Source organism: Metschnikowia bicuspidata, assembly GCF_001664035.1.
Source record: "Metschnikowia bicuspidata var. bicuspidata NRRL YB-4993 chromosome Unknown METBIscaffold_4, whole genome shotgun sequence".
Lineage (NCBI taxonomy): Eukaryota > Fungi > Ascomycota > Pichiomycetes > Serinales > Metschnikowiaceae > Metschnikowia > Metschnikowia bicuspidata.
In genome coordinates, this window is record NW_017387734.1 from 361,024 (window position 1) to 384,576 (window position 23,553).

Here is a 23,553-nt window from a genome sequence, read left to right on the forward strand (position 1 = left end):
TGTACCCATATGATTGGCAATGATATTTCCGCATTCAATGGGCTCGCTCTGGGGCTCCACGTATCGGATGACGCCAACAAAGAAATGGAGGTCCATACCAACGCAAGAATCAAGCAGAACGGATTTAATGAGCCAGTGCCGAAACTTACGAGGGAAAGATATGCTGCGGGCAAAGATATTTAGTTGTTTATCGTGGTAGTTGTCGTTTCAAGAAGACACATCCTCCTTGGGCGATTTCGCTAGTTGGTGCTCGCGCCTTCTCGCCGGAGACAATGGTGCGATCTATTAGACTCTCTCTTTATAATTAACAATGGAGGGTCTCCCCAGGGGCACCCTATAATATGATGTTTCCATAAAAAAAAAGAACCATGGCCGGACCCTCAGGAAATCGTATCCCACGGGTAGACACTTAATCAATTTACCCAAGTGGTGACATTAATCATGAGCAGACTCATTGGTCCCGCGCCTTCTCGGAGCCAACTGCAATCTATTAGACTCTCTCTTTATAATCACCAATGGCAGATCTCCCCAGTGACACCCTATAACACGATGTTTCTACTGAAAACGCAAAACCAAATAAAACCCGGCAATCACAAACTTCTCTTCCTAAACACCACCGGGTCTCCCCCAGTGCCCCGTACCTCGACGCTCCATATAAACGTCCCCGGGCCGCCTCTTCATCCAGGCCCTGGAGCCGCGACGCGCGCCCCAGACCTCCCGACCGCGCGTCCCCAAACCCTCCTCGCTCCCCATAGTGCCGTTTTCTTCTGCAAGCCTCTGCACACAAACACCCCAAAACACCCCCAAAACACCCCGGAAACGCCATGTTGCCGCAGCGCCTCGTGTCCGGCCGCGCCCGCGCCGCCGCCTGGGCACCCGCGGGCCTTTCCGCCCGCCAAAACCGGCCCCCGGCACTCGCTCGCAGCGCCCGGCTCAGTCTGCTTGCACCCACGATCCGGCAGCTCATGGAAACGCCGCCCGAGCCCCACACCAAGGCCACCGCGCGCGGCCACATCAAGGCGCTCCGCACGTTCAAAAACGTCGGGTTCATGGACCTCTCGGACGGGTCCGGCCACGGCACTTTGAGCGTGATTGTCAGCGACCCCGGCGCCGTGTTTGCCGCCCACCAGTACAAGGTGGGCCAGAGCGTGGAGGTCACGGGCCGGTGGGCGCCGTCGCGCGGGCGGCAGCCGTTCGAGCTCGCGTGCGACACGCAAGACCCGGCGCACGGCATTGCCGTTTTGGGCGACGTGGCGCCCGACTACCCGATCCAGAAGAAGCGCCACACGCTTGCGTTCCTCCGCTCGGCGCCGACGCTCCGCCACCGCACGGCGCTCCTCTCGTCCGTGTTGCGCATGCGCGCGCGAGCCGAGGCCGCCGTGGCCGCGTTCTTCCTGCTGCACGACGTGGTCAAGGTCGCGCCGCCGCTCATCACCGCGTCCGACTGCGAGGGCGCGGGCGAGCAGTTCCAGGTGCGGCCGCTCGGCGAGAGCACGGCCGACGGCGGTGGCGGCGGCGGCTTTTTCGGCACCGCCGCGTACTTGACCGTGTCCACGCAGCTCCACCTCGAGGTGCTTGCGCTCTCGTTGAACCGCGTGTGGACGCTCACGCCGTGCTTCCGCGCGGAGACGTCCAACACGCCGCGCCACTTGAGCGAGTTCTGGATGCTCGAGGCCGAGCTCTGCTACGTGACCAGCGTGGGCCAGTTGACCGCGTTCGTGGAGCAGATGGTGCGCCACGTGGTGGCCCACTTGGCGGCCGGCGGCGAGTGGGCGGCCGGCGCGCAGCACGACTTGCTTGCGGCCCGCCACTCGCGCGACGACGTGGCGCGCATCCGGGCCGCGTGGGCCCAGGTGCTGCTGCCGGCGCCCTGGCCGTCCGTCACGTACTCCGAGGCGCTCGAGACCTTGAACGCGCTCAAGTACAAGGGCCGGCTGCAGGGCCGGCTCGCGTGGGGCGCGCCGCTCCTGACCGAGGACGAGAAGTGGCTCGCGGGCTGCCACTACCAGCTGCCGGTGTTCGTCACCGACTACCCCAAGGCGCAGAAACCGTTCTACATGCGCGCCAGCGGCGACGCGGCGCGGCCCACCGTGGCCTGCTTCGACCTCCTCGTGCCGGAACTCGGTGAGTTGGTGGGCGGCTCCTTGCGGGAGCACGACCTCGCCACGCTCGAGGCCGAGATGGCCAGCCGCGGCATGCTGCGCGACGCCATGCGCTGGTACTTGAGCACGCGCGAGAACGGCTCCGTGCCGCACGGCGGCTTCGGCATGGGCTTCGAGCGGCTCCTCGCGTACTTGGCTGCCGTGGACAACATCAGGGACATCAGCGCGTTTCCACGGGCGCCCAACGTGTGCGCGTGCTAGCCGCGCCCGGCAGAGCAAGCCCGGGGGAGAATGGCGCGTGCTTGGTGCGTGGGCTGCGTGGCCGGCGCCGGCACGCTGGCCGCTGCAGAGGCGGCCCGGGCCGACGTTACGTCGTGGAAAAGGCCCTATACAAGATATGGGCTTTGGTCTGCCGAAGCGTGCATGTTCATCAAGAAAGAGCCCCAGCCTACGCCAGACACTGTTGATCCCGGTGCCACTGGCGCCGGATCCGCCTTCTGCATCTGCCTCCAACAGGAAGCGTTCTTGATGCGGCGGCCGGAATGCCTCCGGGCAAACACACGCCCGAGGGTGACGAGTGCTCAGCCACAGCGGCTCAATTCCACTGTTAGTACCTCGGACTCTATTATAGATTGTGCAATGAAGACCCCATAAGCACCGCTGTAGGAGCCACGCAACGATGAACCATCAAGAGATGGGTGTCTGCGCAAGCCAATTTAGACCCGACCGCTTCATCTAACTAGCATTTTTCTATTTGGTGATTCATCTGAAAGGGAGCAGTAATATATGAGTAAGATGTATGACAGACTTTAAGTAATCATTAACTGATGAGTAATATGTAAGAAATCCATCCATAATACATGTAAAAGACTATAGGTAATATATAAAAACTATGACTAATCTAAAAAAATATATATAATACATATAGAAGATTATATGTTATATATTAAAAACTATACATATATATATAAAGATCATCAATAATACACATAAAAGACCCTAGGTAATACATAACCGACTATACCAATATATAAAAAATCATCAATAATACATACAAGAGACTACAAGTAATAAAAAACAACTATAGCTAATAAACCATTACAAATACATATAGACGACTATAAGTAATATAGATATAAACTTCAAACAGCTGCCACGTACCAAGTGTCGAACCTCGGCCGCCCCAATCCATTAGTCACGGCCTGGACGGGCCTCTTGGCTCGTTTACTTATTGGCTATTACGTCATCGACTCCGAGGATAAGTCTCCTGTAGTAATCTTTTCAACTCAGACAGTTGTAGCCCAAAAGTGCCAACTTACTGCGACTCGCCACGCCCGAGTGTATGAAAATCGTGGTGACGAACCAAATCAATTTGGGTCATTTCTCCAGAGAGTTGTCGGCCAGGGCCAACACGGCGTTCAGACTCATGGGCTCGGCACTTTTTAGCTCTTACCACCAGTATTTGGATGCTTCGCAGTTGTTAGCATGAATGCCCCCAGTACGTTCTTCAATCCATGGTTCTCATCGCTGTGTGATCACTTGAAACCGGGATTTCGGGCAGTGTTTGTGGGGAGTGGCAAATCACGAGCAAAACCGTGGTCATCGATTTAAACATGCAACAAGGAAGGGACAAGACTACATAGAAATGGCTGGTTTCTGCAGGCTGTCTAGCAAAGCAGCCTGGCTTTATTCCTGGCCCCAGATGTCGCAAACAGGAAAGCAAAGAAAGCCGGTCAGATGTCGTGGACAAAACCCATTTTTATCAATGAGATAATTAGATCGCGGTCGGCGACATGAATGCAAGAACACCAAGCGGCAAGCAAAGACCGGCAAAGCGCCAAGGCTAGGTCTACAATAACAGGCTTCCATATTTCGGTCATGTCTATCAAAAGAAAATAAAACAGAAGTAGTCTTACTGGTCCTGTTGTAGGATCCACACAACGCGATTTGGCCAGCACATGGAAACCCATGCCAACTCCAGGAGTATTTTTTTTTTTTTTAAGTTTTCGAATCAATATCCACTGACCCAAAAATCAGTGAACCAGCTTCTGGTCTTAGCTATCCCCAAGGCAGCAGCTCACTCGAAGCTTGCCCCAGGGTTCGCGGTCGTGTTGTTCCCAGTATGAAAACTTTTTAAGTACAGAGCAAGTGAGCCCGGCCAAGCAGGAACAACACCTTGCTAATTAAAAAAACACACACACAAAATGGATCAGTTGAACGTCAAGGAACAGCAGGAATTCCAGCAGGTTGTCGAGCAGAAGCAGATGAAGGACTTCATGCGCTTGTACTCCAACTTGGTGTCGAGATGTTTCGACGACTGTGTCAATGACTTCACTTCGGCCAACTTGACCAGCAAGGAGTCCTCGTGTATTTTCAAGTGTTCCGAGAAATTCTTGAAGCACAGCGAACGGGTCGGCCAGAGATTCCAGGAGCAAAAGTATGTTGATTTGATGTAGAAAGCGGGGAAAGGAGTGGTTGCCCCAAACCCCAGAACAAGGACCCAAACCCCAGACAAAAGACCCCATACCCCAGAAATACGACCCCAAACTCCAAACACCAGTACTAACCATCCAGCGCCATGTTGATGCAGAACATGCAAAAAAAATAAGGGACTGAAACCGTAAACGGCAGGGGCCTCACGAAGGTGGTGCTGCCCGCTCGATCTTTATGTATATATATTACGCCACAACATGCACCGGCCCACGAAGAGGCCTACATTATATTTGACTATAGATGTAGAAAGTATGCGTACAACTAAAACCAGGCCCTCCAGTCGGCCCGCCCTCGGAACATGCACTTGTCGGTGATCTGGACACGATGTTCCCAGATCTCACATATGCCCATCCGGCCGTCCATGCAGTCTGCTCCAAACAACCGAAAACACCAGAAACTCACCGCCCGAAACGCCATGGCCATGCCGGAGCAGCAGCTTTCGCTCGTGGTGCTAGTGCACGTGATCAAAGACCGTCTTTTTGAAACGGATTCTGGGCCCTGTAAAATTCCCCTCGCCTCGGCCGTACATGACTTCGCATCTAGACTCCAGACCTACGAAAAGGCGTTCGGGTATTCTCCTCACAACCCGCCCATCGACGGTTCTGCGCTCGTTGAACTCATACGAACCAGTGGCTTGAATGAGATCTTTAATTTATGCTCAGGAGTCCCCGCCGAGCTTGTGTTGCTGGGACCCGCAGATAAGATCGAGGCCACGCTTCTCGATGTCGTTGTGGAAGCTTCCATCAAGTACGGCCACGGCTTGATCGGCCAGCTCCAGAGCCTCAAGGACGAGTATCGGTCTCTTGAAAACAAAGAGGCCGAATCCGCGCCGGTTTCGGCACAAATGCACATGCCGAAAGATGTGCTTATGGCTGGTTCCGAGAGTCTCGGTGTGGAAACCACGCCGGACCAGACAGAAAACACAAGCGACCAAAGTGCAAATGGGGATGAAATGGACATTGACGCTGCAGACGGTACATTGAACTCACTGGCCCCGGACGATGTGCGCCCCCCTCGTGTCGATAGTATAAGCGAGCATGCTTCGTTAGAACTGTCCGTTCAGAAAGAGAAAAACACCAGAACAGGGGGAGAAACGCACGATATTGAAACTGGCAAAAAAGCGGCCGAGGCCGGCGGGCCCAAAGCAGGACTGGACGAGGGAACGGGCTTGATGCCGCAATCTTCCAAATACAGGGCAGGGCTTGCGCCGGCTGATGCTGTTCAAACCGAAGGTGTTGTCTCTGCAGTCAGCGAAGCACCTAGAGGCACCAGAGGAATTACTGGCGAAAGCCTTTCGGAACACACTGAAGAATCTGGGGGAAGTGAGAACGAAGTGCACTCATTGCAACAGGATGCCAAAGCGATCAAAACAGAAGAGCAAACGAGGGGAACCAATGAAATGAAGCTTGCCACTGATTCCGGAACGGAAGACGTGCCGCAGCCACGTGACGGGTCGCTGTCCGACGAAATCGAACGAAGCTCCCAGGCCCTCCTCGCAGAAAGCGAGAAGAGCAGCACTGAAGAGCCCAGCGAAAATGAAACACAGGAAAAGGTGGATGTGGAGCTGGAGTGTGTGGTCCCCGAAGTACAGCACATTGTTGGGCAAAACCAGCAGGAAAACCACAAAAAGAACGAGGATTTGGAGGGTGCACCTGACCATTCGGGCGACATGCTGGAAAAGCCAAAGCCCGCTTCCCAAGCTGTGTCAAACGATGAGGTCACACAGGCATCTTTGGGCGCTGGCACCGCCGTTCAAGCTGTTGCTGATCCAATTCAGCAAAACGAGAACCCAGAAAACATCAAAGTGAATCGGGCCTTTAGTAACACACTCCCTGTTTCCAAGGCTCCGGGCATACTTGAAAGTCATACTAAAGACATCAAGATCGAGCAGCCTGACCGCCAACATACAGAAAAAGGAGAAAGCCCGTCTTTGGAAGAAGCGAAACCTCAGGAGAGCAGCCGAGCAGCGCCTGGCGGTCGCCGAAAGAGGAAAATGGAAGCTTCACAGACAAATACTCCCGAGCCAGAAGCAAAAAAAGCCAGGCAAAACAGAGACACGCCTGTCCCCGAAAAGCCAAACTTGACAGCCGCACAGAAGTACAAGCGCTTCCAGACCATCGCCGTCAACTTGATCAAGTCAATCGAGGCACACCGGTTCTCGTCCCCGTTCTTGGCTGCGGTCAACGCCCCGAATTACAAAAAAGTGATCAAGCACCCGAAGGATTTGAAGTCCATATTGAAAGGGGTCAAGAAGAAACAGGACCAGGCTGTCTACACCACCGTGAAAGAGCTCGAGCGCGATATCATCCTCATGTTCACGAACTGCGTGATGTTCAACAAGCTGCTGGCTCCTTTGGTTCAGATGGCCCAGGAAATGAAAGATGATGCGCGGAACACGTTCAAGATGTTTGAGGAGGCCGAGAGCGGGCTTTCGTAGGTATTTTGTCTGGGGTATTGCGTGATATGGTGGCGATAGCTGGTCCTCTTTAAGGCTGGCTTTGATGTACGCTCGGAACTACATGGCGCATGATTGTTTTGGGCATGTATCGCCTTTTATGTGAGTACAATTGACTTTTGCCGCATCTGAATGTTTCAAAAGGTGTCTTCACCGTTGGTTTCAGATTTTCTAGTGTCGTTGAAAAAGAACAGATGATGCACGCAACGTGGGGAGCAGCTGGGCTGATACATTCCTAAGCTCGGGAAGCCGTGAGTAGGCCTTGATGTGGCTCGGATACTTCTGCTGACCATTTTGTGAGATGCCCATTCAACAAAGGCCATCATCGTTCGTATATTGCTCCTCCTTCCGTGTGTCTGGCGGAGGGTCTTTGCCCATGTCTAGTGGCTTCGGCCCAATCACCAAAAAGAGAATGAACCAAGTGGTATTCTCAGTGCCTCCAACAGACGATTGCCTCCCCCGTCAAAATGTTCATTCATGGAACCAAGAGAGATCAGAATCTAGTGAATTCGCCACTGCAAAAAACAAAAAGCAAACAGCCACCGACTTTCGCCAATCGGACCATGTCCAACCCAACATACTCAACGTACTCCATGACGCCTACGCACGGTTAACATAAACATTCAATTAATTAATTAATACAAAGGGCAAACTAGTCAGTGTCCATGAACTAGGCCTGGGCATTGTTGCGCTTGAAAATGCCCCGGAAGAACTGCGCAATAGGATCGTTATCGTAATCGTTCACCACAACAGTGCGGCCAAGAACAGGCTGGCTGCCGTTGACTCCATCCCGGTGGTCGTGAACCTGGTCCAAGGATTGCACACTGGCCAAATAGTGGTCTCTCAACAAAAGAGACATCACCAACATGAGCGCACACAAGCAGAGAGCAACGATGATCATTTTACGCTGGATGTCTGCGTAGGCCAAGGCAACCGCAATTCTTTCAGAAGAGCCCCACGCGTACTCCGTGATAAACGTAAACGGTGACTGGTAGGCCTCCGTGGCAGTGGAAGGGTCCGCACCAAGCGCCTCCATATATTGGGCAATTGTGCTGGGCATGAGCTGGGTCCAGATGGCCCCGGATACGGCTGAGCCCAAGGCAGAGCCAATGTTGTACGACGCCAAGTAGAGCGAAAGCACCACGGCCATGTACTCGTGGTTGGTGCAGGTCTGGATGGAAAGCTGGGTCACGTAGGTGAAGAAACCAGCCCCGAAGCCCATCAAGCACTCACCACCAATGATTCCGTGCTTCACGTACTCGTTGTTGACTCCGTCATTGGACCCTCTGAAGTGGTAGAGGATACCCATGGCCACAAACCACATGGCGCAGCCGAAAATGATGAACGCCTTGGTTCTTCTAACCTTGACAAGCACGAATCCCAAAAGAGGACCGGTGATCACCGACACGAACGAGTACAAGGACGTGATCCGGATGGCCGCGAGAATGGACGTGTTCAAGCCCACCACCAACACCGTGTACATGAAACTGTTGGGCATGTACCAAATGAAGTTGACAAGACATGCGATGATGAGAGCAGCCCACACTCCACGGTCCTTCAAAAGAGCGAACGGCACGATGGGGAAACGTGCCCACTTGCCCTCCCACAAAATGAGCACCGGAATGAGACACACGCCCACCACCAAAGGCGCAATGATCTTGGCTTGTTTCCAGGCCTCCGAGGACGTCACCAAGCTGGCCGTTTTATTCCCCGCAAGCGTGAACGGCACCAAGATAAAACCAAACACACAGATAATAAGCAAGATGCCCACCACGTCAAGCTGCCAGAACAACTCTTTGAAGATGTTCTTGCCCTTCTGCTCCTCTTTCTCCTCTGCCTTGATTTGCGCCCATTCCTCGGTTCTGCCTGCGGCGACTCTCATATAAATGAAACAGCCAAGCAACGGCACGGACGCGGCAGGGAATATGATGGCCCAGATCCACACTCCGTAACTCCACCCGTGATCGGCCAAGATGTCCGCTGCAATGTAGCCCGAGGCCCAGGTATTGATAATAAACGGAAGTGCAGGAATGAACGAAGCAAACAACCGCCAGTTCAACGTGGACATGTCCGATAACGTGACCTCCAAAAGCAACTGCACGCCCGAGTACCCGATTTGATACAACACTGCTCCACCGGCAAAACGCTGCACATCGTAGGCCTGAGACTGGATGATCGTGCCAACAACATAAAATACGATGGACACCAAGAACAACTCCAAACGGCCAAATCTATCGGACAACCGAGCATACGTTGGCTGTGATGCTGCGGCAATCACTGCTCTGATCACAGCCACTGCGGTGTAAAGCGAATGCTGCGAGTACGAGCTGGTGGCATAAACGGTGAAGGTGGATCTCAAGGTGCCGTCCAAGGCATATACATACGAACAGAGAAAAGCAGCAACATAAAACGCGATTTTCAACCACGTTGTTGAAAACTGGGCCGTCATGAGCTCGGTTCTGCGCACACCGTAGGATCTGGCGGTGGACGAAAATGGCGTGCCATCTGGATGCACCTGGCCTGCCTCATCAAGATAGGCTGGGGAATGCGTGTCGTCAAGCTTCTCGTCGCCAATTCTGGACTCCTCGGATGACCGAGGAGGGGAGACTGGCTTGATGTCGGCCATGCTTAGAACTGGTATAAATAAAGAAAAAAAAAGTGGTTGCGAAATAAAGAGTTGGCTCTACCGCAGGGTGATCTCGCTTATTAAATACGCGCAAGATCGAAAAGATCGATCAGATCAGATGAGATGGATATGATAGCATTTCTGGGCGGCGTGAGGGTTTTTTTTTCTCACTCAAAAGCCCCCGAATTTCTTACGTACATACCAACTCCAATGCGCTTGCATTGTAAGCACACATTGCAGCGAATCAGAGTTGAGAAGGTTTCATGCAGGTACGTGTACTGCAATACTCGACAGGAACTGCCTTGAACGGATGCTACCACAAACAGGCCTCAACAGGCCTCCCTCCATATTAGAAATTTCCAAATACCTTCTCCAAGCACACCCAGAGACTATAAGCTCTATAAGCGCATTTTGTGGTTGACAGGCTCACGCGGCGGGAACAAGCATTCACTTCCAAGCATAGAGTGAGCTGTATGTAGTGTACGGCATGCAGCGTTTCGAGATATGCAAAGATATGCACAAACCTCCTCGGCCGAGTAACCGGTACTGTAGACTAATCGTATGCCAAGAAGTTGAGCCATTTTTCAACAGCTGGGCCTGTGTGACTTCCTATTTGAGCATAACTTTTCATTCGGACTTATTTGAGTCAGGTTGTACGTCAATATCATTGGCTTAATTTGTAGTTGCCAAGGCGCAACGCCCCACAGCGACAGTTGCACCCCACCAGAATATGCATCCTATTAACTCGGAAAATATTCCATTGTGATTCCATAAGGGCAACTTCCGAATGTCTCCCAGAACTTTGACCCCAGTGGTGAGGCTTTTTTTCCGGAAAATCTCACCTCCGAGCCGCTATCCCCCGACGGAAACGCACCTTTCAAGGCTGAAAAGTATGGCCGTCCATGCGAAGGTGTTAAGAAGATACAGCCCCGGGTGGGAACCCTTAGTGTTGAATCTTCACACGACCATCCAACTCTATTTCCATAACGCCCGTGTCACAATATCGAAGCGGGGTGCCTGTGCGGGTGATTTGCGCAATAATGCACGGCGATAGGTCAGTCGATGCCTGACAAAACGCACATGCGATCTCGGCTTTCGTGCACAAATTGACGCAGATTTTGCGTCCTCATATGTAAGAAAACGCTATTCAGAGATATCCGTCCTGGTGCAATTCGTACTCCGCCTCCTTGACGCTCTTTATCAAAGTGTCAACGATGAACTCCACATCATCGTCACACAATGTGAAGGTAGGAGCGACAGACACATGATCTCCTCTAACAGCCTTGACGGTACCCCCGAATCCCATTGTCGTCATCCCGTTGGCAAGGCACGCAGCAGAGACCTTGGCACCAAGACCCACCTGCATATCGAAGGGCTCTTTAGTGATCTTGTCCTTCACCAACTCAATCGACCAGAATCCGCCCAAGCCTCTCACATCGCCAATAGTTTGGGTCTCGCCTGCTCTTTCTTTCAAACGACGTCCCAACAATTCACCTTTGTCGTACGAGTTCTTCCGCAAGTTGAGACGGTCGACTTTTTCTTGCACAGCCAAGGCCACCCGGCAGTTGAAAGCATGCTGATGGTACGTCTGGCCCCCAGAAATGTAGTTGGAGCCCTCCACAAATGCGTTGTGGATTTTGGGCGATACGAGAAGCCCGGCAATAGTCACAAAACCACCACCCAAGGTCTTGCCCACGGACTGCAAATCTGGCCCCTCAAAATCCGGGAACGACTCCCAACAATGCAAGCCGCCCGTGGCAGATGAGCGGCCTGTGCCACACATGACCTCATCGAGCCACATGACAATATCATACTTGTCACAGATCCGCCTTATTCCAGCCAAGTACCCAGGAATGGCAGGCGAGGTGCCAAACGTTGAACCAGTCAAAGTCTCACATAAAATAGCCGCCACTTTGTTCGGACCTGCAGCCAATACAGTGTCTTCAATTTCCTGGAGGAGCCTGTCGCAGTACTGAGCCAAGGTCTCGTCGTTTTTCTTGTCCCGGTAGGGGTAGCATGGCGACACCTTGGGGAACTGTGCGTCTGGCATACAGACAGCCCGAAACGGCTCTTTGCGCATCGACTCGCTCAAGGCAAGACATCCGGTAGTGTACCCGTGGTAGGACTGTTTGCGCGAAATAAAGACCGTGCGCTCGGGCTGGCCCTTTTCCAAATAATACTGGCGCACGGTCTTGATGCCGTTTTCGTTGGACTCCGACCCGGAGCACGTGAACAACGCAGCTGCAAACGCGTCGCGCGGCGATTTGGAGATGAGAAACTGCGCCAATTTCTCTGCATAATAGTTGGTCATAGAAGCGCAGTAGCTATATGAGCACTCCTTGGCCGCGGCTGCGATCTCCGCGGCTATATCCTCGTCGCCATGTCCCAAGCTTACTACAGCCGCACCGCCCATGGCGTCGAAAATCTCGCGCTTTTTATGGGTGACCGGGTCCTCGATGTAAATATGGTTTCCTTTGCCGCCCACGACCATAGGAGCGTGGGTGTCCACTTTGGATGAAAAAAGCAGCGAGGTGGTTTTTACAGTCATAGCAGGGGAGCTTCGATTTGGGCTTTTGGCAGTTATCGAACTTTGTCCAAATTTCAATGGGATTGAAGTGGTCAAGTTGAGATACAGTGAGGGCAGTCAAAACTTGAGGAAAAAAGTCGAAGTTGGAGGCCAGTCAAAGTTAGGGGGCAATAGAGAATTATGCCCAGGGCGATCAAATCTGAAGTGTGCTTTGGAATTAACTTGAGACGTGTCAACTGACGAGCTCTGAAATTAGATGTTATTCTTGAGGCTCGGATGTTCTTTATTTTTTTTTTCCACCGTCGACGTCCATATCGCCCTATTTATGAAAATCACGGGGATGCCTGTTTGTGTACACAAACGATACAACTGATAACACACTGTGGTAGATAAGCGTCCACGAGGCCGCGGGAAACCAGATCCGAAACTCAAATCAGGCACTACGCGCTGCGGGCCCGCATGCCCGGAATCGGGCATAGGTCCCGCTCAAGATTTGACCCCGAGCACCAAGACAATTTAAGAGTTGAAATTAAGGTTTTGCCCAATATTCAGTCAACATTCAAGTTGAAACAAATGTGTCGTTCCAGGTGGTATCATTAGCGTTGACATCTAGAGAAGCAAGCGATACTCTGGGATACTTGAACAGAGTACCGAACATTATATCGACCGTTGCCTTCGGCGCATTGTCTTCACATTAGCCGGCCGCGGGCATGGGCCGCTTTTCCGGGACATTGATCTTGCCCTTAGCTTCCATGAGACGTTTTTGCACGACCAGAAGCAAGCTGTAAACAATCGTGAGAATCGGGGCGTCCACGCATAGCTTCTGGGCGATTTTCACCGGGTTGCCGCAGATGACCTCAAGCTCCACGTAGTTGCCTTTTCTGATATCAACAAGCATCAGCGGGGCATAGTACACGCCGTCGTCGGAGCGAATCATCAGCTCCATGACCTCGAAAGGCAAATCCACGCCATCCGCTTTTGCAACCGCCATGACTTCCTTCATGGCGCCGCGCACCAAGGTATCGATGCCGCCAAACATCTCCAAGCGACCCACATCAACATTGGTCAATGCGCAGATCGGGTTAAGCGTCGCGTTGTACACCAATTTGTTCCAGCGGGTGAACTTGACGTCGGGATCGTAAACACACGTGTTTTTTCCAGTTTGGTAGTAACCTACAAATTCCCGCGCCACTTTTTCCTGAAGATCCCGGGGCAAGTTGATGTTGGGGAAATACCCGATTTTGAGGGAGTCGTGACTCACGTGACTGATTACCCCGCCGTAGTTGGTGGACGAAATCATCGAGACCCCACTCAAGACCACATTTTGCGGAAATTTCTTAAAGAACGCCTCTTCGATATTGATTCCGTTTTGCACAAGCACAACCACCGTTTGTGTGCTAATGACAGGTGCCACCAACTCCTCCAACGGGAAGATGTCCGGGGTATTTTTGGTGCATATAACGACATAGTCGTATGGGGCCTCAGCGCTAGCTGCGTCAATGGACCTGACGATTTTTGAGGGCCTGTAACAGTCAATGTTTCCATGGTCCACGGACTCGATTTTATAGCCATTTGCGGCCACGGTGACATAATCGGATCTCACCACGGTAGTGACCTCAACATCGCTGCATGAGTCTAGAGTAAAGGAGGCGATGGTGCCGACACCGCCGGAGCCCACCAAGAGAATACGCTTCATTATGCACTTGAATAGAATGTGGCAAAGCCGAGAAAAGAAAAGAGAGGGTGAACCCGAATCAAAGGGAAGCAGAAAACATCAGGCGAGGTATCAATCCAAAAATGAGATTTTCGGCCGGATGTTAGCATCACGTGCCCCGGCCTTTGCGCGCCGGAACCGCTAGTGGCCCAAACCGGCAGTACGCGCGCTGCAACAGATCAGCGACATCGTGGTTAATGATCGAGAACAGCCTGTCGCCTAACTCCCCATCGGTGCGCTGAGCATATTTTTGGGAACGCATCTACAAATGTTCCACACGCTCAGCGGCGCGACATTCAAGCAGGTTGACAAGAACAGCAAGCCAGTTGGCGTGCAGCTCCCAATGGGGAAGACCACCCGGTTCTGCGGGGCCAGGGCCCGGTCGATCTCGGGATGCCTCCGTTGCCGAAAGCGAAAGTACGTCAATTTCCAATTTCCAGGCTTGTTTTCTAGTCACAAGCCCTAAACTTTGGCGACAAATTACTAACTCATCAGGAAGAAATGTGACGAGGTTCATCCAAAATGCGGCAGTTGCAAGACTAGGGCCGAAGAGTGCGAGTGGCCCATGAAGAAACAGAAGATTGCGGCCGTCGTGAGTGAGAAAGGGACTTCGGTTTCCAAAGACACGTATGTTGCTTCATCGCCCAGTTCACTGGGTGCGCAGGCTATTGCAAAACTGCGTGATCTGCCGAGAATACTGGATCTGTCGAGAAAACTGGATCTGTCGCGAACCCCAGATTTTTCAAGAACGCCAGATCTGTTGAAACCATCAGATTTGTCGACACATAATTCATGGATAAAGCGAGACTCGCAAAGCAAGCAAGTCTCGTCACAACATGATTCAACAATTCTCCAGGATCCATCATCTCTCCAGGAATCATCATCACTAAATGAACCATCATCACTATATGAATTATCGGCAGATGAAGCACCAAGATCATCGTCGAAAGCACTTCTGGATGCAACAATTCCAACTCCCTCGAAATCAAATGACCCTGAAAGGCACATCGTGACTAGCTCTGCTGATTTGCCCCCCAGCTCGCGCGAGAAGATGAAAATAGATTTCCTCGATAATGCCCCCGAGGATTTCCGAGCTAACGAGGTTGTTCAGGAGCTTGAGGGTTTCCGCGAGGACTTGGAGAATTTCCAAATGGCACTCGAACAACTGCGTTTCGGGGCGGATGACGCAAAAACTCCCGATGGTTTCGGCCAAAGTCCTACCGACGTGTTCATCCCCACGGAGTTTCTCGCCGGCTTTGGGTTCCCGTATTTATTCAACTTGGACAACGAGGGCATGATGTTCCTTGAATGCTACAGGGAACAGTACAGCACGTTTATATCCATCGGGCTCGACACGCTGAACTACTTCATCAAGACCTTCCTAAGTATTGCTGCGCTGAATGAGGGTATCACATATGCACTTACTGCGTGGGGCGGCTTTTTCATCGAGCTCCGCAAACCACGCAGCAATTTCACCAAGCCGTGGCAGTACATGCAAAAAGCCACCAAGTGCATGTGCAAGCAGATGGGTGACTATCTCCGACCGAACGACAAGCACCAATTCTTCGTTCTCTTTGCATTCTATCTCATTTTCATTGGAATTGAGGTTTGCACCGGCGACGTGCGCAACTGGCGTGGCTTTATGACCCAGTGCTCTTTACTCATCCAATCTTACGGAGGAATTCTAAAGGTGACGGATCTTTTTGGATTTAGCAATGACATCAAGTGGCTTATTTCGGACTTCAAGTTCCACGACTTACTTTCATCAAAATGCCTCCTCGAAGGACCGGTTTTCGCGGCTGAAGAATACGAGCAAGCCTTATTGCCTCGACCCGAGTACGGCATAGATCCACTTCAGGGGATTGTGGGGCCGCTTTACGATATTATAGGTGCCATGGGCAAAGCCAGGGCTGAGCTCGGCCAAAAGTGGGCTTATTTAGACCGCAGGGCCCGGGCCAAAGACCCACGCATGCAGGAGCTCACTTTGATATACTACGAAAACACACAACGTGTCATCGACGAGTTCAAGCACAAAATCACTGAGTGCAAGCCTCTGCCGGTGCACCTCGAGTTGCTTCAGGAAGACGAACAGAACTGCAAATTGCATGTTGCTCTTTTTGAGCTCTACACGCATGTATGCAGAATCCAGTTGGCGACATCGCTCGAAAAATCGCCCCCTAACTGCGTCCTGCAGCAGCATTTGCTCCACCAAGCGCTTGGAATCCTAGATGTTTTGCAGGGAACCAAGTTCAAAGTTTCGCTTTCTTTGGCGTTGTTGGTGTGCGGCATGACCTGTTGCACGGCGCACGACCGTGCCCTGATGACGCAGCGGTTCCGTCTGCACCTGAACCAGTACGAAATTGGCAATTTGCAGCGTGTTGAGGAAACCGTGATTGAAGCATGGGCATGTAATCCCATGGGGTCCGTGTGCATTGACTGGGCCGAATTTGTTCGTGACAAAGAATGGCATCTTTATGTGGGTTAGCGCTGTTTTTAGTGCCGAGTTGGGGGAGGCGTAGCGCTTGGTGGCAAAATTACGATTCAAGGCTGTACTGTTTATCTCACTGTCTGCAGGCTGTTCTCTATCATACGTCAGGCCTTGAGTTTTCTTGGCATGCCCATAGCAAGTGTCCATTTCACTCCTGTCCAAGAGCTTTTGGAGTGCAGGCCCTGAGGTTTTGTTCTTGGTGTTCTGTTTGTGATTTTATTGCAAGCCTGCGCTGCTACCAACCTAGCATATGACGTACGGAAAGTGCTGGCTGTTTTCGTACTGTGCACGACCATGTGTGGCTTGACCCCCCTCGGTATGCAGTCTCCTCCGTCAAGCCGCATGCAGAGCCGCGCTGCCCGCAAAATCATACATAAAGTGACTCGGCGCCCGCTCGAATCGAGCAAATTTGGGATTGTTATTCAAGAAGCAAATTCCTTTGTTCCGAAATACCCCTCTTATAATGTCCGACAGTTACGAGGAAGCCCCTATTGTCAAGGAGTCCGTTGGCTACGTAAAGCCTGAAATGGTTGTCAAAAATTTTGCGAAGACCTATCCCACCCCACCCATGGATTCGTACCAACGTTTTATCCTGAACATGGGTAAGCTTTTCGGGTGTTGCGGTGTTTTCTGCTGCTTCTGCCAAAATCCCTATGAGACTGTCGATCAGGGTGAGGTTGGCTTGGTGCAAACTTTCGGAGCGTTAGCGAGAACTGTCGAGCCCGGCACGTCGTATGTCAACACATGGTCTGAGCAATTGACACGTGTCAACATCAAAATCAACACTCAAGAGCTTCCTTCACAGTCCTGTTTCACACGTGACAACTTGTCAGTGGCTATTACCTCGGTCGTTTACTACAACATCATCGACCCGCAAAAGGCTATTTTCTCGATCTCCGATATTCACAAGGCCATTAATGAGAGGACGCAAAATACCATGCGTGACGTAATTGGAAACCGCACTTTGCAAGACGTTGTTGAGAAGAGAGAGGAAATCGCTGAATCGATTGAGCAGGTGATCAGCAAAACCGCCTCGGAATGGGGTGTCAATGTCGAGTCGATTTTGATCAAGGACTTGACGTTGCCTCACAGCGTCCAGGACTCTTTTGCAAAGGCAGCTGAAGCCCGCAGAATTGGAGAGGCCAAGATTATCAATGCCAAGGCTGAGGTGGAGAGCGCCCGTCAAATGAGAAAGGCCTCTGACATCTTGTCGTCGCCTGCAGCTTTACAAATCAGGTATTTGGACGCATTGCAGAACATGAGTAGAAACCCCGGAACCAGGGTCATTTTCATGCCAAGCGCAGACTCAATTGAAAAGATTGTGCATTCTCAAGGCATGAACCAGGGCCCAAATGTGCCTGCACGAATCCCCGAGGAAACGCAATCTCAGAGCTCTGAAAGGAATATGGTGGAAACTTTGCTGATGCAAGAGGCATTCAGAGATGTGTAGAGATGCTTGGTCTTACCCAATGAACGCGATTGGATCTGATTTTTGATGCCTCTCGAACAACCTTTATGTTTCTGTGCGCCTTTTCTCCACTGTTTTATTACTAATACCTCATGAGTATATATTTTATTACTAATTTGAAGAATATTTTCAGGCCTCGTAATGCAAGCTGGGAGATTGTTCACCAATATTCTTGGGTGACAAAAGCCAACACTTAGACAAATAGACTGCCTTTTGTTGTTCATATAAAGTATCTCTCCGTGGTTCTGTGGCGAAATCAGAAAGCAAACTTGAGCTTAGTTTTAAATCAATGAGATAAATTTTTTGTGGCGATGAAATGCAAAAAAATAGACATTCATATGTGGTGACGTAGTTCACCGCCCTTGAGTGTTTACGTTTCATGATCTAATCTGCATTGAGCAATCCTAGACCAGACATAGCAAAATCATTGATCGAATCGAATACTCCAGGCTCAACCCTTGTCTTCATCATTACCCAGGGTCTATTTATTATTGTATGATTTCTTTCTTTTGCATGCCATTCCTAAAAGACAAGAGCTCTCCACACCTTCCAATGCATAGTTTTATGTTCAAAAGTCCTAATTATCATCACCGTGCGTTGTTGATAGATGAACAAGTGTCAGCTCAATCCAAAGTGAAACATGATCTTTTTTTATATTATTTTATTGGCCAAATGAGATTATATTTATTCGTTCCATCTCTATTGAATATAAAATGGAAAACGTAAACTCTGCCACATAGATTCACAAACTTAAAGGCTTTTTTCATACTTTTACAAATGGCTCTTAATGAAATAAGAAAAGTATAATAGATGCGTGGTGGTTGGGACTTCAGTCTCAATTGGTACAGACTTTATGGACAACAGGTCCAATTCTCAGATCCCAATGCTATCGCAATAATAAGGGAAAGGCCCAGATACCTAGGGGACTGAGACAATTCCTGACGATTTCTGGAAATAGCCTAATCGGATACTAAATATTGCTCATTGTTTTCCTTGATTTAAGGCTCCACACGGTTCCTGTCTAGCTCATTGTTAAAAAAAAAAACGAAACTATTTGTTGACAGTCGAATGAAGTCTTAGGCCCTCGAATTCATCAATCCAAATGCGATTAAATTAGACACACACCACGTATAGCAGATAAAGGTCATTTTGAGAGACCCTTCTTGTTTTATGTGTAATCACTATTTCAAAGCAATTTTTCTTCAATGGTTCAGAGCTTTCGGTTTTGTGTATTGTTCAAGAACTTTATGTAAATGATTTTGCTTTTTTCTTCTCAGTTTCCGGATATAGTCTTTTGCCGTGTAAGACACTCTCAGAGCCGCTTGTCCTGAACTCACATAAGGACAATTTCTGACAGGTATGTAGTGAAGAATACTTTGAAATAAATCTGTGGAGCTAGACTATAATATCATCTCTTCAGCTGATGCTGATTCGACTTGGGTGAAGTTTCCTCTTCCAAAGTCACACCCGTATTTCATTGAACGTGGAGAATAGCAATACGGTGTCTAAAAGACGACTGATAACTGAGCAAATTTATCTTTAAATTTTAAGAAATTATTCTCGCACTCACCTTCTTTCAAATTCTTTTGGCCTGTGTCTGTGATTTCAGATGCTTATTGCAGATCAAAAACAGAAAGCTGAGGGAAAGGGGGACTCGCTAGCAAGGGCTGGAAAAACGAATTCATAAATACTACGAGGAGCGCAAAAGTCAAAGTAAAGTTTTGGCTTTACATGAGCTCAACTGATTTACGATAAAGTAATTTGCACCTGGAGTGGCTGTGTATACTAATATTAGAAATGAGAAGCATGCGCACTCTTCGACTCACTCTTTTATTTTACTAGATTGGCAAGTGGCTCATACTTAGAACAGTCTTATATAAAAGCATACCCTTATTTGAGACTCCATAGATGGTGATCATACACAACCAACGAGTGTAAAGCCGTAGTGAGGTCGTCTGTGTTCATTTGCAGAATCAATGGCTTGAAGCATCAAATTGATATAATTTAAGCCATTGTAGTCATGCATTTGATGGACTGATCAGGGTCAAGAGTGTCATAGAGTTTTAGAACGTTAGGTTAGTTGCAGAACAAGATGAACCGCGGATTCACAATTTATCAAAAGTACTGAATTAGGTTTCAAGCTGAATGCCCGAACGCTTCGTAGTTTCCCGATAGTATTTCACTAGCTTGAGCCTGATGAAAGGGGCAAAACGCAAGTCTTTCAAATCAAATCCAAATCACTGTTTTAAATTTCATTAATTTAATATATTGATGATAAAATTTTATAACTTCTTTGATTTATCGTAGAGTTCACCCCTTGTACCGGAATGCATTAAGTCGATTCGCAAAAGTTTTTCCCATTGAAACATTTTACTACAAAGATGAAGTTTTTTTTGATCAGAAAACAATATCATAACTGGTTTCCTGGGACCCTCCTCACCCTCGACCCGCTCCCTTACTAGACTAAGCATTAAACAGGTTTATTGATCTATCCTCATTTTCTGAGATGAATAATTGGATAACTAGTTCAATTCAAGAGCAATCAAAGCCAAGACAATCAAACTATTTAGAGGAACTTATTATTTTGGGGTGCTGCTCATTGACAAGATCACAACTGTTCATACCCGAGGTCAGAGAGTATTCTAGATATCTTCCCCAGCATGTCTTGTTCACATTGCTGTCTTCTTGATTGATGAGACAAAAATTTAAAGTCTCAGACCAAATATTCAGTCAGCTCTCAATTTTCAACTGGTGCTAAGAAGCAGATTGTTACGTTCTTTTTCGTAGCAGATCTCTCTCGAGACGTATCTTTTCTTTGGTGGATTTATCTGATTAAAGGAACAAAATGAACCTTAAAGCAGCTCCCCGGTACGTACCTGGTCTCGCAACTCGGCCCGCCCTCTTTCGTTAATTACGGCCTGGATGATGATATTGGCACGCATCTCTTTACTTATTCCATAGTAAGTTGCCGATTTCTAGGATAAGTTTTGGAGGTAAATGATACAGAACAAGAAACCTACATGTCAAAGTTAGACCAGTTGAGTGACGCCCTTTGTCGAGTTATCGACGTGGCATTAAATTTTTAAAGAAACTTCATATGATTGGGTGTCACTGGAGGGGTCTAAGGCCCCAACTCCTTACGAAAAACATAATAAATAAGCCTAGATTAGATTGCAACATTGGATCAGGTGAGGGCGCGAGCACGAATTCACGAAATCTCCCAAAGAAGATGTGACTCCTCTCAAAAGACTTCTTACCATGACCAATGTCTACCAATTGAATAAAAGTAACTAGAAGTCATCGTCCCATAGGATATGTTCCCCAGAGTGCCCGTGACCCTAGTTCATTTGACAAGGCAGCAAGACGACATTTGCCTTTTCCTCCTGGTCCCCAAGCAAAAGCTTACAAATGACTTAACAGATGATTTGAGGCTTCTCAGATTGTCAAAGGAAGTATTTAAGGAGCAAGCAGAATTGGCTCGGTTCATCGTGGTGACGAACCACTTTAATCTTGTAAAGTCCCCCAAAGGATTTTCTGGCGGAGGGGCAGGTCATCTCATGGATGTTTAGCGAGGAGGCATTTTGAAGTCGAAGAACTTGAGAGGGTTGACCAAAAATTAATGGCTTGCAAAACAGTATAATAATTCAATGCTTCGAATTTGGCAAACAGAATGGACTTTCGGTTGCGGCCATACCATGCAGGAAGCACTGTTTCCCGTCCGATCAACGTTAGTTAAGCTGCATAGGGCCACACTGAGTAGTGTAGTGGGAGACCATATGCGAAATTGTGGTGCTGCAATCTTTTTTGGAATCATTTTTTAGGTTATTATTTGATTGCGCTGAGGCTGCGAAAAGTACGTGCATCGTATGAAACACTGCCCATGACCACCGGACCACAAATTCGGTGTGTTGTTGGATTTAATGGACCGGACGACTACTGATGCATTGGTCCGTGATGCGCTTGAACGAAGTGTCCCCAACTTGCTTTCCGGAGTCGCCAAGGTCAATGAAAACGTCGATCATCATGAAAGGCTGCATATAGAAGATCACGTTTGCTTCTGGCGCTGGAGTATATATATGATGACTTATTCTGTTCTTCAGATGTATTCGATACTTCCTTGTCAGAAGTATCGATGCCGGCACGAAAGCAGAAGAAGCCTGAGCTCTCCACAATCTACATGAAGCAAAGCCGGGCACAAAAATCTTCGATACGGACACATTTTTTTTTGCCAAATGAAGGTATCACGTGTTTTTGGAGAAGCCCGCCCTACAGTTGGAACACGCCGAAGGCATTAGAATATCGCCGTGCTGTGTATTGACACGGCCGTGCCTTGTAGCGTGTCTGGGGGTTTTATATGCCCACGTTGCAGATTCATCACCTTATACGTATGAAAGCTCTGATGACCTGTTTTTCACGTGTCGTCGGGGCGTGTGGTGAAAGATTGGTCAAAGGCGCCAGAGGCCTTGGTCCAAGTTCGATGTGTTTAGTGCACCTTTGATGTGTTTAGTGCACCTCTGAAGTGTTTAGTGCACCTCTGAAGTGTTTAGTGCACCTCTGAAGTGTTTAGTGCACGTTCGACATGTTTAGTCGACGCTTTCCCAAGCCATATCCACAACAACTGCGAAACTTCTAAATACTGGTGGCAAGAGCCAAAATTTTCCAAGCCCATGAGCTTGAACTCAATGTTGGCCGCAGCCGACAACTCTTTGGGGAACTTAACAAAATTAATTGGCTCGTCGATTTTCGAGGGTCACACCAGAAGGCGTGGCGAGTCACAGGAAGCTGGCTCCTTAAGGCCGCTACAACCATCTGAGTTGAAGCGACTACTACAGGAGACCTATCCTAGGAGTCGATGACGTAATATCCAAGACGTCAACAGATACGGGCCACGAGGACCGTCCAGGCCGTGACTAACGGGAGGGACGGGCCGAGCTAAGACACTTGGTACGTAGCTGGGAGCTGTTTAAAGGTTTCTTATGTCTATTATTAATACAGTTTTGCCCCTTCAATCGGATGAGCCTACCAAAGAAAATAGTGCACGTTAGGTATTTTTAGTACTCTTTCGGTATGTTTAGTGCACGTCATTTTCATTGATATCGTCATTTTCGCTAGTATCGTCATTTTCACTAGTATCGTCATTTTCACTAGTATGCGGCGGTGCCGGAGATAGTACCATGCGTGTTCCATACCCCCGGAGCCAGTACGAGTATACATCCCACGACATTTCCCATCAGCCGCATACATGTCCCTAATATCTTTCTTCCAGTCCCGCAAAGTGATCAATACACCCCATGCACCCGACTCCACGCGCCTCGGCTGTGCCCTCCGTCTACCGTTCGCACTAATTAACCGCTAATTAACCATTGGAACCCATGTATTATTCATCCACCATACCCCAGCCCCCGACCAAACCGCCACAAAAAAAAACATATTTACGGCCCGTCAGCACCGGAGCCGCCCGGACAAATTTCCGAAAAAATCAAAAAAAAAAGAAAAACAAAACCCAGCCCAGAACGTAGACCCAGCCCAGAACGCACATCCAGCCCAGAACGTGGCCGCCATGTAGTCACCCCTCACGTGGCAAGAAAAAACCTTCCGTACAAGGAGAGTCTTTTCCTTCTCTTTCTTCCTTGAGCGTTTCTAGCAAATAGTAGTATCCCAGGGATCCTAAGTACCGTAC

General features: G+C 49.5%; 8 protein-coding genes across 8 annotated transcripts, besides 1 other annotated feature; 5 read left to right on the forward strand and 3 right to left on the reverse strand.

The window, feature by feature from the left end:
* Nucleotides 1-824: 824 nt before the first annotated feature.
* Nucleotides 825-2,363, forward strand: METBIDRAFT_78725 (asparagine--tRNA ligase; the record flags this gene model as incomplete). Its single annotated transcript, XM_018858928.1, has 2 exons — nt 825-844; nt 926-2,363. 2 exons carry the CDS (start codon nt 825-827, stop codon nt 2,361-2,363), a joined length of 1,458 nt encoding a protein of 485 aa, XP_018710824.1.
* A 1,671-nt stretch (nt 2,364-4,034) lies between these two features.
* Nucleotides 4,035-4,764, forward strand: TIM9 (protein transporter). The gene has a single exon (XM_018856027.1). The coding sequence runs from the start codon at nt 4,307-4,309 to the stop codon at nt 4,556-4,558; it is 252 nt and encodes an 83-aa protein (XP_018710825.1). The 5' UTR covers nt 4,035-4,306; the 3' UTR covers nt 4,559-4,764.
* Nucleotides 4,765-6,696: 1,932 nt separating this feature from the next.
* Nucleotides 6,697-7,017, forward strand: METBIDRAFT_21432 (uncharacterized protein; the record flags this gene model as incomplete). Its single annotated transcript, XM_018855074.1, has 1 exon — nt 6,697-7,017. A coding segment is annotated over one exon (321 nt), but the record flags the coding sequence as incomplete, so codon positions are not given.
* A 660-nt stretch (nt 7,018-7,677) lies between these two features.
* SIT1 (siderophore transporter) lies at nt 7,678-9,826 on the reverse strand. Its single transcript, XM_018856028.1, has one exon. It carries the CDS (start codon nt 9,674-9,676, stop codon nt 7,721-7,723), a length of 1,956 nt encoding a protein of 651 aa, XP_018710827.1. The 5' UTR covers nt 9,677-9,826; the 3' UTR covers nt 7,678-7,720.
* Nucleotides 9,827-10,823: 997 nt separating this feature from the next.
* Nucleotides 10,824-12,224, reverse strand: BIO32 (Bio32p; the record flags this gene model as incomplete). Its single annotated transcript, XM_018857624.1, has 1 exon — nt 10,824-12,224. One exon carries the CDS (start codon nt 12,222-12,224, stop codon nt 10,824-10,826), a length of 1,401 nt encoding a protein of 466 aa, XP_018710828.1.
* A 673-nt stretch (nt 12,225-12,897) lies between these two features.
* On the reverse strand, nt 12,898-13,899 carry METBIDRAFT_44090 (ketopantoate reductase family protein; the record flags this gene model as incomplete). Its single annotated transcript, XM_018857739.1, has 1 exon — nt 12,898-13,899. The coding sequence occupies one exon, from the start codon at nt 13,897-13,899 to the stop codon at nt 12,898-12,900; it is 1,002 nt and encodes a 333-aa protein (XP_018710829.1).
* A 1,267-nt stretch (nt 13,900-15,166) lies between these two features.
* On the forward strand, nt 15,167-16,291 carry METBIDRAFT_16148 (fungal specific transcription factor domain-containing protein; the record flags this gene model as incomplete). Its single annotated transcript, XM_018854624.1, has 1 exon — nt 15,167-16,291. A coding segment is annotated over one exon (1,125 nt), but the record flags the coding sequence as incomplete, so codon positions are not given.
* A 577-nt stretch (nt 16,292-16,868) lies between these two features.
* On the forward strand, nt 16,869-17,855 carry METBIDRAFT_78731 (uncharacterized protein; the record flags this gene model as incomplete). The annotated part of the gene is made up of 1 exon (XM_018858929.1): nt 16,869-17,855. The coding sequence occupies one exon, from the start codon at nt 16,869-16,871 to the stop codon at nt 17,853-17,855; it is 987 nt and encodes a 328-aa protein (XP_018710831.1).
* Nucleotides 17,856-21,489: 3,634 nt separating this feature from the next.
* Nucleotides 21,490-21,687: a sequence feature (Protein overlapping with rRNA (METBIDRAFT_44237, OBA20310.1) was converted to a misc_feature.).
* Nucleotides 21,688-23,553: the final 1,866 nt, after the last annotated feature.

What these genes read in the sequence shown, in the direction of transcription:
- SIT1 (XM_018856028.1), bottom strand. Translation starts at nt 9,676, where the DNA reads ATGGCCGACATCAAGCCAGTCTCCCCTCCTCGGTCATCCGAGGAGTCC.
- TIM9 (XM_018856027.1), top strand. Translation starts at nt 4,307, where the DNA reads ATGGATCAGTTGAACGTCAAGGAACAGCAGGAATTCCAGCAGGTTGTC.